The sequence below is a fragment of the Ambystoma mexicanum genome, chromosome 6p (assembly GCF_040938575.1).
Source record: "Ambystoma mexicanum isolate Mex_15411 chromosome 6p, UKY_AmexF1_1, whole genome shotgun sequence".
NCBI classification, from domain to species: Eukaryota; Metazoa; Chordata; class Amphibia; order Caudata; family Ambystomatidae; genus Ambystoma; species Ambystoma mexicanum.
The window spans coordinates 384,810,546-384,824,439 of record NC_090935.1 but is presented as its reverse complement, the minus strand read 5'-3'; the positions used below and the strand labels follow the sequence as shown (position 1 = coordinate 384,824,439).

At 47.4% G+C, this 13,894-nt stretch overlaps 1 protein-coding gene across 2 annotated transcripts in view; it reads left to right on the top strand.

Annotated features, from left to right (window-relative positions):
* RICTOR (RPTOR independent companion of MTOR complex 2) overlaps nt 1-13,894 on the top strand; it is a 1,615,046-nt gene that overhangs the window by 535,497 nt on the left and 1,065,655 nt on the right. For both annotated transcript variants that reach the window (XM_069627164.1, XM_069627163.1), the window contains exon 15: nt 11,501-11,581. In XM_069627164.1, the coding sequence (XP_069483265.1) occupies nt 11,501-11,581 (81 nt within the window). The remainder of the gene's footprint in view (nt 1-11,500; nt 11,582-13,894) is intronic.

The following is a 13,894-nucleotide window of genomic DNA, read 5'->3' as shown; positions in this document are numbered from 1 at the left end:
CTGCACAGTTTGACATTCCTGTCTGTGATAGTATTTCAGCATTCAGGCCGTGGCCTCGCACTGTGTGCGAGTTCGAAGCATAGAATATATTTGCAAAGCGTTTTGACAAAGGAAAAAAACAAATGGCCGACATTACACAAAATGGACGCCCTTTGGTTACATTGACGATTCTTAGGTCGCAATGCATGTCACATGATGCGATTAGTTTCAGGCCAACATGCTATACATATCATTCGACTATAGGGTTACTTTTCTGGTCTAATAGCTATATGCTTTGGTCTGTACACTTACAGGCATAATGTGTTTTTATAATTGTGGTTATAAATAATGTGATAGTACTTATTTCCCCCGGGATTGATCTGGGCCTACTTGTATTTAAATAAGCCATTTATATTTACAATACATAGCGCGTCAGTGTTTCTTTGGACCATATATGTATTACAATTTCTTTGTACTGATTCTACATCCATCTCTCTCTCCAAAGATAAGACTGGCTGCTCTGTCTACGCCACCCTTGGCTCAGGTGGTACAGCCTTATACTAAGAGTGCAGTCTTGTACTGTCTCAATTGTATGGTTTTGATGAAGTCAATGGTAGGGCTTCAGAAAAATGGTCCCAACAACCACTGCTTAAAAAAGGAAGTGTTTAGGGCTCGCAAAATGACAGGTGGTTCTCTGTGATCTGCAACCATGAGGCAATGAGTTTTAGTTTGGCGGTCACTTCAGAAAAGGAGAAGTCACCAACATGAGCATGTCGAATCCTGGGAACAAGAACTACACTCCTGGGATCAGAGGACGCAACTGGGAACACATGGCTGGAATTTCTGCTGAAGCTACTCCGCCCCCAACCCCTAGGAGGTACTGTGCACAAGGCAAAGGGATTTAAACTGCACCGATTCCCAATACAGAGCAAGTGAAGCTGGCAGATAACAGGAGAAATGTGGGAGGCAAACTTAACATGAATCACAACCAACAAAGCAGTAATTTGTATGACTTGACGCTGTCGTAACAGGTACTGTGGCTGGGCTAAAAAGAGCAAATTGCATTAATCAGCACCGCTCAAATCAAGGGAAGCAACCACAGGGGCATGAAGCTGGGCAAGAATAAAAGGTAAGACTTTGCATAAGATCTTTAATCTAAATGATCATGTACAGAGCTTGGAAAAGTACAGCCACCATTTTAGGCAACTGGTGACTCCCTGTGTCCATTACCACAGCTGCAGAGGAAGCCTGTGACAAAGTCCACAAAAAGTTGTGCAACAAGGTTCACGTCGGGTGAACTTGTAACAGTATTTAAAAGTTATGGAAAAGGGAGACCATGTTTCCCCTGAGCACTCCACGTAAAGTGGGGTGTGGAGATCTCACAAAACAAAAAAAAGTGGGACAAAAGGGTGTCCCCCTCGGCACCTTGTGTTAATGTATGTAAATTCAAAAGGAAAGCTCAAGGGGCTTCCAGCAACACTGCACAGAAAGTTCTGTGTGCTGCAATAATAAAATGTAGATGCCATAAAAACATGGAGGAAAGGTTAACACCATTAAAAAGTACCAACAAGATGCAAAAGGGTTTTCAGGTTTGGGGTAACACGAGTAAGTGTGGAAAAAGGTTCCCACTAACTCAGAAGAATCAGTCCAAAAATCCAATAGTCCAGCAAATAATGCTGAGGGTCTGCAGAGGGGGGAGAATATCCCTCATGAAGGAAAATCTACCTAACCTAGACCCTCAGGTTGGACAAGCAATTTTAAGATATTTATTCACTCATGCCTCTTAAGCTCTCCTGCCACCTTCACAAAATACAGTTTGCTAATCTCTGCAAAGCATGTTAATCAAAGCAGATTCTCATGGTTCAGTATACAAATAATACTTACCAGTAATAGTGTTTCGAATGGATTGTCCTCCAACGTATTCCACATCTTTGACATGTAATGTCCACAGCTGTGCTGCTTCGGAAATTTTTCGGCAGAGGGTGTACTGTGTCGATGGCGTGACATCATCGGATGTTAGAAGTAAGACACATGGCGCACGTAGCCTCCGTTCTGATTTTTCCACAAATGTGTTTGCTTCGAGAACTCGGCGCACCTCATGTTATCTATTTCAACAATGTCTTCTTCTACCCCACCGACTCCGCGGTCGGGCTTTAAAAAGTGCAGGGACTCTTAAGTCCAAAATGTCCATCACAGACATGCATCGTATCTGCTTGTGGTGTCTGGGCGAGAGCCACGACATGGACGACTGCTCGAAGTGCCAGTCGTTGACTGCCAAGGCCTTGCAGGAGCGTAAGGGGAAGTTGCAGGTAGGTCGGGTATCCAAACCCTGTAAATCCAAAAAGACTACTGGTCTTTCCACTGACGACTTGAGGGGTGACTCTCCCGGTCGGATGGAGTCCAGCGAATCTCAGTCCCGGAGTGTTTCTCGCCAGTCGTCCTCGTCGAGGCACTCCCGGAAACCGTGTTACTGGTCGCCTTCATCGTCCTCGTTTGAGGATGGCTCCGCGAAGAAAGTGACTTGCCCCACTAAATCCTCTACTCCGGGGGATTGGGAGGCATTCAGGGAGAAAATGCTGGAGATTTTTCAATCTCAGGGCACTGTCCCGTCCGCTCCTTCGATTGAAGCCGGCGGGGAAAGGTCTCGGCCCGACGCTTGCGTGCCTTCGGGCCCAGGCAGTCGGCATGATCAACATCGGGAACCGTCTAGGTACTGTTCGGACAAGACTCCAGTAGATCGCCAGAGAAGTGCCAGATCCAGGTTACAGTTTTCGTCACCGACGAAACCGTCGAAGTCTGGGAAGGTGTCGAGGAAGGTGTCGACACCATTGGCGCCGTGCCCAACGAGCGCGGCTGTCGGGGTCTTGCCCTCGCTCAGGCACTCGGAGCCCTCAGTGCCCTTGCCGACTTCTAAGCCCTTCAGCGCCATCAGGTCCTATGGGCCTGAATTTACTGGTGGAGGCCCCTAGAGCTGTGGACCCTCTGAGAAAGGCTCTGTCTAAGACTGTCAGGCCTCCTCTTGACTCCAGGTCTGCTCCTGTACCTAAGAGGGAGTTCTTTCATTCTCTACCGAATATATATGAGGATGAGGAGAGGTCTGATGTGGAGTTGGAGCCTTTTGATGCTCCTGGTGACACTCCTGAAGTTCCTGACATGGTCTTTTCTGAGGACAGTCAGCTGGAGGATCTGTATTAATCTTTACATGCCGTTGGCCTGGACACATCTCCTGAGATAGTTTGGCAGGCCAGAGCCTGGGGCTCTTGCTGAATCCTCCTATAATAGGTTGATGTCGAGGGTTACAGAGTACCTGGGATGGTCCGGCCCTCCAGTTGAATTGGATCAGGATGACCTGACTGACATTTTAGATCAAGGCCGGTCCACTGACCCAGTGTTGCCTTTTCATGGCGTTACAGAAAAGGGTGGCTGCTGCTTGGAACACTCAGAGTCTCTTCCGGCGGTCAACAAGTCGTTGACTAAGAAATACTGCCCGTACAGTAGCAACCCCAGCTACCTATCCACACACCCCACTCCCGAGAGTTTGGTGGTTCAGGCAGCCACGTCCACCTTGAGGCAAGCGGCGTACCCTACCATCACTCTATATAGGGACGACAAGCGCTTCAATGGATGGGCACGCAAGGTATTTTTGGCTGGAAGTATGGCCTTTAAATCGGCCAACTCCACCTGTGCCTTGGCCAAATTTCTGCACACTCTGTGGAATTGTCTCTGGCGGTTGAGCATATTCCCGAAGGGGAAGAAAGGGAAGGGTTCCTTGCTATTGTGCAGGATGGCAAGGATGCCATGTGTGAATCCCTTCAGTCTGGGTTGGACAAGGCAGATGGTGTCAGCCGGTTCATGGCTGCGAGCACCGTGATACACAGGTTTGCGTGGTTGCAGAAGTCAGGCTTTGCACCGGATGTGCAGGCCAGTCTTCTCAACATGCCCTTTGATGGCTCTCATTTGTTTGCCAGCAAGGCCGACGAGAGCCTTGGGAGGTTGCAGACCTCCAAAGAAGCTGCTAAATCTTTGGGCACAACTGTGCGTCAACCTCTACCTTTTCGTCCTAGGGGACAGTAGTGCAGGGGTTCCTTTCGTTACTACTCATCTTTTGGTAGAGCGAGAGGGGCGGCCAGTCAAAGGGGCCACCGTAAGTGTCCTCGCGTTGGATGGGGACGAGGTGCCAAAGCCGCTCAAGCAGCTGCCTCTTTGCCATCAGGTGCTGCCACAGCCGCTCCGAAACTGCTATGATGCCAGGTCTCATTTTTCGCCTCTCATTTCTCAACGGTTGGGGGCAGACTGTCTCAGCATCTCGAAGAATGGTGAGCCATTACTTCAGATGCAGGGTAAGCTACTGCCTACCCTTCCTAAATTGGACTCGCGACAATCCACCGGGGAAACTCTTTGAAGATTCCGGAACCGCTCCTTGTGCTGGAAATCTTGACCTTGCTGGAGAAAGACGCTATAGAACTAGTGCCTGTGGCGGAGAGGAACACAGGCTGGTATCCCCCATATTTTTATATTCCCAAGAAAGACAGAGGACTGAGACTCATCTTGGAGTTGTGTTGCTTGAACAAGTTCCTCAGGAAGAACCAGTTCAAGATGGTCACTCTTTCTCAGGTCCTTCAGGCCCTTCAAATTCAGGATTTGTTGGCGTCATTGGACCTACAGGATACTTAGTTTTCATATGCTGATCGATCCAAAGCACAGAAAATACCAGAGGTTCGTCATTGGCAGCTCGCACTTTGTTTCGGGTCCTGCCATTCGGGTTGACCTCTGCCCGAGGGTCTTCACCAAGCTCATGGTGGTGGTAGCAGCATATCTCGGGAGAGGAGGGCGGGGGGGGTTCATGTCTACCTGTTATGCTCACCTGGCTCCCACAGAGGCGTCGATCTGGACTGGACTGCTGCGATCTCCACCAATGTGACGCGTAGGGACGAGATGACAGACTGGACTGGCCCACTTAGCTTAGTTTGCTTGGCCCGTACGAATATTCTTCTGCAAGTGGAGAAAGGGAATTAACCACCCGTGGAGTTGAGCGTAAATCCCCCCCACCCCGTTGTTCTCCCCACTGATCACCTTGAATGTCCCCTCTTATAGTCTCACCTGATGATTTGAAAAGATGAGCTCTCCATCCTGCATTGAGCGCAGGGGCACGTAGATAACCAGTTGCTTCACTGGCTCGAAGGAATTGGTGAGTTCAGGACAATATTGACTCCGATATTCCCGGCAAGACGCCGTAAGTATGTAGTTCGTAAGAGTTCAAATGCCTGACTTTCACTCTTGTCTGATTCCTTGCAGGTTGCAGCTTGACCTTACTGAAGAGTTCCTTGTGGCAACCGGTAATGTTCTGGTAGGGATTTGTATTATCCAACACAGTCCGATAAAATAATGTCCATATGTAACCTGTTGCTTTCTCCCTTAGTCAGGTGCTGAGAGAAAGTATGAAGTCTCCGGGAATAATGCCTCTGGCGGTAAAATCACGTAAGTCTTTTGTGGTGAGGAGGGCTCCCCTTGTTCATCCCTTGTTTCACCTTGCTGTCCTTTTGTTTCCCTTTAGGAGCCGGGGTTCGGCTAGGATGTAGTGGAAGCTGCGCCGACCCGTGAAGAAGAATGGTACCCCCGGTGGTAAAATCAGGTAAGTCTATGGGGGGTATTCCCTTGGCTCACCTTGCTGTTCTTGTCTTCTCCTTGTGCCGGAGTGCGGCAGGAACATGCAGGAGGATGCGGTGAAATGTGAAGATGCAGCGAAGGCCGGTGAGTTCAGCGCGGCGCTGCAGCAGGCGAGGCGACGCGCATAAAATAACTTTTCTTCCAGCTCGAAGGCGCGATGAATCGGGAATTCAGGTAAGGATCAAAGGTATTGCTCTTGTTCTAACCTTTTCTCCTTCCTTCTCCCTTTTTCTAGGAGCTCCAAACTCGAGGCGGGCGTGGCAGAAGACTGGATGCAGACTTGCAGGCACGGTGAGCGTTACGCTGCTGGATGCAGAATAACGCGAAGCGTGTGCTGCTCTTCGGGCGTGGTTTAAATAGCCTCCAAAGTAGTCCCAGTTAAGTATTCCTCCCCAGCCCCACCCGAGTAAAAAATACTCCCTAGGTAAAATAGTCCCTTCCAAGCTTCTTTTGGCTCGGATGTCTTGCAGCATGGTCTGCATCAGGTAAGGTTTAATCTATGAGCCTGGCGCCTATGGCGCCAGGACTGCACCCAAATAGCCCCTAGAAGGGGTTGTTGGGCTTGCTTGGGGTAACTTGATGCCTGCTTCCGGGGTTGCTGGACTTGGTCTGGGTCCTCGGGGGTAGGCATCATGTCACTACCCCTACCTGGACGATTGGCTGATCTGGGCGCGTTCTTCCGAACAGGCCTTGGATCATCTCAGCCTCACCTGCCACTCCCTTCACAAGCTGGGCTTCTCCCTCCATTTCAAGAAGTGCATATGACACATTCCCAACAGCTCCAGTACATCGGGGCTGTGTTGGACACATCCTCTGGGGGGGGAGGGTGCTCGCCACCCAAGGTGAGGGCTCATCACATTGTCCAGATGGTCGACAAATTTCAACATGCCCAGAGTCTCCCAGCTTTCGAATTCTTAAGGTTGCTCGGCCTCATGGCATCCTGCATTTTTCTGGTGCCAGAAGCCAGACTGTGGATGAGATCCCTTCAATGGGCTCTCAGGACGCAGTGGTGCCAATTCTCTGGCAAGATGTCGAATCTCCTTCAGATTCCGCTTACGGTCTCACAGGTGGGCCAGCGAAGGGAATCTGATGAAGGGAGCCGTTTTTGGCAACCGTGGCCAGAGGTGACGGTAGTGACAGATGCTTCCCTCACAGGATGGGGAACTCATGCCAATGAGCTGACAACCAGCGGTCGTTGGTCTCTGTCGGAGTCCAGACTTCCCATAAATCTTTTGGAGCTGAGGGCCATCAGGCTAGCCCTGAAGGCTTTTCACCCGTTTGTACGCGGGAAGAGTGTCCTGATCATGACGGACAACACAGTGGCCATGCATTACCTCAAGAAAAAGGGGGGGTCTAGGGTTGCTGCCGCTGTGCAGAGAGGTGATGCAGCTCTGGTTCTGGGCAATACAGCAAGGAATCTCACTCTCGGCAGTTCATCTGGCCGTAGAGGAGAATGCAGCGGCGGACCCTCTGAGCAGGCAGAGCGCAGTCTCCCACAACAACCAAATCACTATACCGCTGCCGTTGTAACAAATTCTGCAGATGGTGTAGACATGAGAATATTGACCCATTTCCATGCCAGACACCGACGGTATTATCTTTCCTACTACACTTAGCAAATTCAAGGCTACAAGTCGGCATTATTAAGGTTTATCTCACTGCGCTATCGATTTTCAAACGCACAGCTGAGGAACCCTCATTTTAAGATGCCTTTAGTCATTCAATTTCTGAAAGGGTTGTTCAAGTTCCCCTGTGGGACTTGAATCTAGTTCTAAAGTTTCTAATGGGCACTCTCTCCATTCCTGCCCATTAAGATTTCTCACTCTCAAAACAGTTTTCCTAGTGGCTATAACTTCTGCCATGAGAATGAGCGAACTGCAAGCTTTATCTTGCAAACCTCCACATACTATCTTCCACAAGGATAAAGTAGTTCTTCAAGTGAAGCCTAATTTCCTCCCAAAGGTTGTGTCAATTTCATATTACGCAGAAAATAACATTACCTTCATTCGATCCTACCCCTCATCCTCGGAAAGAGGAGGAAAGACGGCACAGACTTGATCTAAAGTGTGCTTTGCGTTTCTACATCAGCAGACTTGCAAGACTTAGGCAAGTAGACAAGTTGTTTGTGGGGTATGCAGGACATAAACTAGGCCTAGCCATCACCAAACTAACCATCTCAAGATGGATAATTGTAACTATCTTAGAATGCTATAAATTGGCAGGGAAAGACCCCTCCACCCTCAACATCTGAGGGCTCATTCGACCAGGGCTTCATCAGCTCTCCAGAGGGGAGCTCCAATAAAAGGCGCCTGCGCAGCTGTCACATGGTCGTCTGCACATACCTTTACCAAATTCTATTGTTTAGACTCCTTCACTAGCCAAGAAACTAAATTTGGAAAAGCTGTATTGCACTCTGTGCACACTTAAACCATACTAAATTTTACTCCCGTCTCCTGTACAAATGACTGCTTTGGGAGTCTATCAAAGATAAGGAATACGTGGGAGGACACAATCCATTTGAAGAGCAAGTTACTTACCAACTGTAATGTTCTTTTGACTGGATGTTCCTCCCACGTATTCCTTATCGCCCTCTCCCATCCTACCCCACAGTAAAACTTCCCTTGTAGTTGCAGCCTACGCTCCCTCAAGGGTACTAACCATCTCATCCTGGACAAACCTAGCCCTTAAAAACAGAACTGAGCAATGGACGCTGCGCGTGACTATTTATACCTACGATGCCGATATGGAGGCCTCCGAGGGACATCGACGTGCAGCGCCCCCCTCTACTGAAATTTATTCCCCCCCCCCCCGACGCCAGTAAGCTGGAAATTAATAACAGAGATAAGGAATACGTGGGAGGAACATCCAGTCGAAAGAATGTTACAGTTGGTAAGTAACTTTGTCTAGCTTTTACATTACCCTTTCCTCTATGAATAGCTGGTGGCTTCCTTTTAACTACCATTGTGTGTTTTTACTGTGGGCTGCATTCCCTGCCACAGTCAAGCATCCATGGGTGCCATTTTTATCAAAATGGCCCCGTTCGTCTTTTTTCGCCATTTCTTTGTGGAAAGCTCCTTCTTGAGATTTACTCTGCGCGCCAAACCAGGTCCCTTTGTTAATTTTGCCTTTTGGTGGGATTCTCGAGTGAAGCCCGCCTCTGGCTCCAGGGTGGCTGGCAGGGGCAGGAAGCGAGGGAGGTGCCCAAAACTCCTGTGCTTAGTCTCCTATGAGACAGAAATGCACTCTTAGGTGATTGGCCGGCTGGTTGTCCGGCAAGGACATCCACCCTGCTGGGTGACTGAGAGCTGGCCTGGAATGAATGAATGAGAGAAACCTGCATAAAAAGCAAGGCTTTTTGGCTTGGAAGGCAGTCGACCACTGGACGAAGGAATCCGAAGAAGAACTTGGAGGACACCTGTTGCAACTCCTGGACCATTGGTTTTCCCAGCTAAGCCCTGCTCCTGTGCTGAAACTCCAAATTCGTATCGACTGAGAGGCCCCTGCAAGGACAACTTCTCCCTTTGAGTTGGTGGGACCAATCAACTCCAAAGTAAGCCAGCTGGACATCCTCTTGGAGCTGATTGAAATTCCACTGCAGTTGCTGCTGGAAACAAATAGCCAGGCAGAGGAACACAAGATCGTGTGTGTTACTTTTAAGCTGGCCAAGAGCCTCCGAAGGATCCTCCAGACTCCCAGGAAGCAGGACTGACCGAGCCAGAGCCCCGTCAAGAGTGCAGGACCCCAGATGCAAGGAAAGCCCATCTCGACAGCCAGGAACCGCTGTTGCTATTTTCAGTAGACGCGAGGAGTTGAAACACCGAAGTGCCACTTGTTTTAAGATTGCCGGTTGCGAGTGGTGACCGTCCTATTGTAGTGCAGAAGTCCCCAGAAGTCCACCATCTTGTCCCCACGATTGAGTCCCAGGAACACCAGGATCTGCAGAGCTGCACAGGAACAGAAGTCTTCTGCTGCACTTTTCTTCAACCTAAAGGTACTGTAAAGTCTAAGAGAACTTACCTCTTGTTGTGCTACCTTGCTTTTCCTCGTTGGAGACTTGTCTCGGTTGCTCTCGTAGAGTTGCTTGCAGCTTCTTTACCTCACATGACTAATCAGCGTGTGGCCCTACTTTGATTTCTTCTATTCTACAAAGTCTTTTTAAACATTGGGAAAGACATTCTACTTACTTGCAAGAAGTGCTTCAGTTCACCTTGACTTTTGGTAAATTAACATTGGCTGGCCTGGCTCCCTGAATGACTCTTCTCTCTTCTGCTTATGTGTTTTGCTTTCCTTCCAGGAAAGGGCTAACTGACTTTGCATTGGGGGTTTTATTGAAAGTACTTACCTGCTTAAGAATAACTGTGAATACTTGTTTTATTCTGAACTCTCTTCTCTTTAAGACTACTCCCAAAAATATTCTAAATGCAAAAGTGATATATTAATATCAACAGCACCCGTACTATTGAAGTTACCTGAGGGTGTAGATAGTGCCTGTGTGTCATCCCGTATGGGTATTTTCTGAATTAGAAAACTGAGTGTGGATTTTTGAAGTGTATTTGTGTGTTGCTTTATATTGCTCCCTTCCTTAGAAGGCTTATTCTAACTGACTGATAAATTAATGATTGTTTAATCAAGAAACCTTGTGTGTAAGAGTTTATTTGAGTACTTGTCAATGTGCATCTCTGTGTAACTCCCGTACAGCTCACAATGACCGCTCTTGAGATGAGCCTGGCTGCTCAACACGCTACCAACCTGTGTATTACAGACTTGTAACAAAGGTTGGGTTTCTATTGCCAGGAGGTCAGGGTTGTTGTAGTGTACCCAAAGGGTACTGCATAAAATATTCCCTGATAGATTCCCACAAAGATTCCCCTTTGCCCTCCCAGCCTGTCCGAAGATGAAAGTGCTCTGCTCCTCTCTCAATTTCACCTTTTCCTGTGAGATGACGAGAAATGTTTCCTGATGCTTTGAATTTAAAAGAAAAATCTCATTTGTGTTATGCACATTGTGGTATTGTCGGCCTTTAGCCCTCTGTATTATTACAATCGGATTTTTGGCTTTTTCAATGCTGAATTCCATTGGATTCTTCCCTGTGGCTGTTAAGCACGGGGGAGGGAGGTGGGGAACTGAGGTGTGGGGGCACAGTGACCTGATATTTATTTACCAGCGACGTCTCATCCAGCGTGGCGGGACGATGCCGAGCCGCACTATGCTACCTGTTGAAACACTTTCACAGAAGATGACGCTGGATCCATAGAATTAACATTACCGGTAAGTAATTTATACACATCTGGCTGATCTTCAGTTCTTCTGCCTCCGAGTTCTGGAATAATGGGCAGAATGTGCGAGAATGGTGCACAGTGGTGCTATACATGCACTCCTTACAGCCTATCACCTGTCAAAGACGCTGGTGCAGAACTTTCATAATGTACTTTCTGATGGATAAATCGCACAGGTTCGACACATCCTACCACCCCCATATTGAAAATCTTATAACCTGTAGCTGTTCTGCAATTCTTCTGCCTCAGTGCTGGGAAATTAAGCAAAAACAGAATTAATGCAATGCAACAGCTTTATGTACCCTTGACAGCCTATCAGGTGCCAAAGACGCTGATTGAATCTTGTCCCTTTTGGAAAGATCCAAATCCAGTCTATGCCTGGAGAAGAAATCCCACCTATGAGGAATCTCTGGGAGTAATGCCTTTTACATCAGAAAGCACATTACCTGCAGTAACTCATTTGTTCCTATTTGTGTCTCTCCCTCTTCCTTTGCTACCCCAATCCCTATTTATATCATCCATGTTAATAAAACATTGCAGTGCATTTTCATCAATTGAATATATTTATTTCTCTTAAGGGTTTGGTGGAAGTAATAACGAGCAGTGAAGACCCTGTATCAGTTAGGGGAACAATCCTTCTAGGAGAGCTCTTGCACATGGTATGTCAATAAGTATTGTCTAGTTGTATTTCTTAACAATTCTGCTTGAATATGTGCCTTCTTTAAACATTTAATTTGTATTGAAAAGTTCTTGTTTAATTAGTGCATAAACAACCTGCTTCTTGAAGTCGGAAGAAAAAAGTTCATGCACTCAGTATGTAAGGGTTCTCTTTAAATTAAAGTTGTACTGAGTCCTGCCTAAGTAGTGTCAGTCAGTGTTGAGGAGAATTTTCAGTTCTGTGCTAATTCCCTTGAACCTTAGAGACCCCCAGCACTTTTCCAGGACTCTGGATTTCTTTTTAATTTTAACCTAAGTGGGTGGAACCTTTTGCCACTCACGCATTTCTTTCTGACTAGGATTTTGTATATTACTGTTTCATGGAGTTTGGTAAACCCCATAGGCATCTGCTTTTTGCTTGGTGACACACTGCACCCTCTGTGCCAGGTCGCAGAGGAGTCCCTTGTTTAATACATGTTCTTGTGAGAACTACGGTTCCCAAGAATCGTAGGGTAACTCTTATCTTACTTAACTTTTCCTTTTGTGGGTCCAGCACACACCACCTTATTTGGAGTGCTGGGGTGTTACCTAGTAACTCCTTATGCCACTTCTTAAGTAACTGTTTGTTACACTGACTGCCTTAAATGGCTGGTGGCAGTCGTTACTTTGTACTACCTTGTGTGCAGATTGCTAGCAGGCTGATATCTTGGCTGCAGTACAGCACACATGGGTGACCATTTTCCAAAATGGCCCAGTCTTCTTTTTTTCACCATTTTTCATTTGTCAGTTCTTCCTGTGCTTTTACTCTATCCTTTACAATAGGATTGAGTCCTTCGTGTGTTTTGCCTTTGGCGGGCTTCAGCCCTGAAGCCCGCCCAGGCTCCAGTGTGTCTGGGAAGGCAGGAAGTGAGGAAGGAGCCTGTACCTTTCGCGCCCTTTTTCTATAGGAATGCCTGCCTGAAACCAGTTCTAACTGGGTGGCTGGACACCTCCCCACCCCCTTCCCGGTGATTGACAGCAGCATGACTGAATCGATGGTATCCTGCATAAAAGGTGAGGATTTTGGGACTACAGTCAGTCTATCAATGAAACAAGCAATCCGAAGAACAACAGAGACGCCAGCAGCACCTTCCAGGACTGCGAAAGCACCCTTGAAGCTGTGCTGACCCTATTTTCACAGCGACATGGAAGACCTGCCATGGACGACTTCCTCCCTTAGGCTGCACAGTGAATAGTCTTCTGAAGAACAAATCGAGCCAAAACTTCCCAGGCATCCGTGTGGACCAAAAGAAGCAGGAATTCTTTGTCAAAAGTCCCCTTACCAGAGTTCAGTTCTTAGTGACTGAGGAAAATCCAACCAGGGGTATTTGTTGCGTCTTGGTGCTGAGAAAAGGGTGCCAAAACCACAAAGAACCACTGAAGCAAGTGGAATCCATTGCTGCGGAGTCCCTCTCCAGAGTGCTGCCACAGAAGCCTGCCAAAGGTGCCCCCCTTTCTCCAGCATGGGGTCTGGCATAGATTCACATGCTCATGAAAATTACCAGTCATCAGGCTGGGAATCCTTGGTAAAAGAAAAAAGTTTCACTTTTGTTTATAAACTGTCTTTCTCCAATAAACCAATCCCTGAGCTCTGGGTTATAGTGCCCCCAGCCATTGACTGCCCTCTCCCTAAGCCCCTCCTCTTGCAGCCATCTTCAGATTTTTACTGCACGTTCAAGTGTTGGGAGTCCTCGCGTGTTGCTCTTTGTGCTTCTCCATTTTTACGCGCTTTTTTTGGTAGGTAAACTCTTTTTCGGTCAATTGAGCCTGTGTGCCCCATCGTTGTTAGGCAGAATTGTATGCAGTAACCTCTGGGAACACCACACACAATTAGGACTACAGGTGTAAGTAAAAACCAACCTTTGGTATAAGTGTGTATCACACACTTTTTGGTAGTGAGCTGAGCAACCAAGCTCATCTCAAGAGGTAATGTGAGCAGTAAAGGAAGTTGCACAGAAGTATCGCAATCACAGTGGTTCAAGTAGACACTTACACTCAAGGTTTCTTGGTAAAAATACTTCACATTTATTTACACAATCATTTAGAAAACATTCACTAGTAGAAATCAACTCAATATTAAACACCAATACACTACAGTAACAAACTAAGATGTAGGGACAGTTTGAGCTCCCCTGAAAAAGAAGCCAAATGGCACTTCAATTACTTTCAATAGGAGTAGAAAGACATAAGTTTGTACAATGGATTAGAAAACACTTCTTTTAGGCAATGCAAATGTTCAGTTTACCAGGAGGGTCAGTTCAATTCAATAGGCCAAG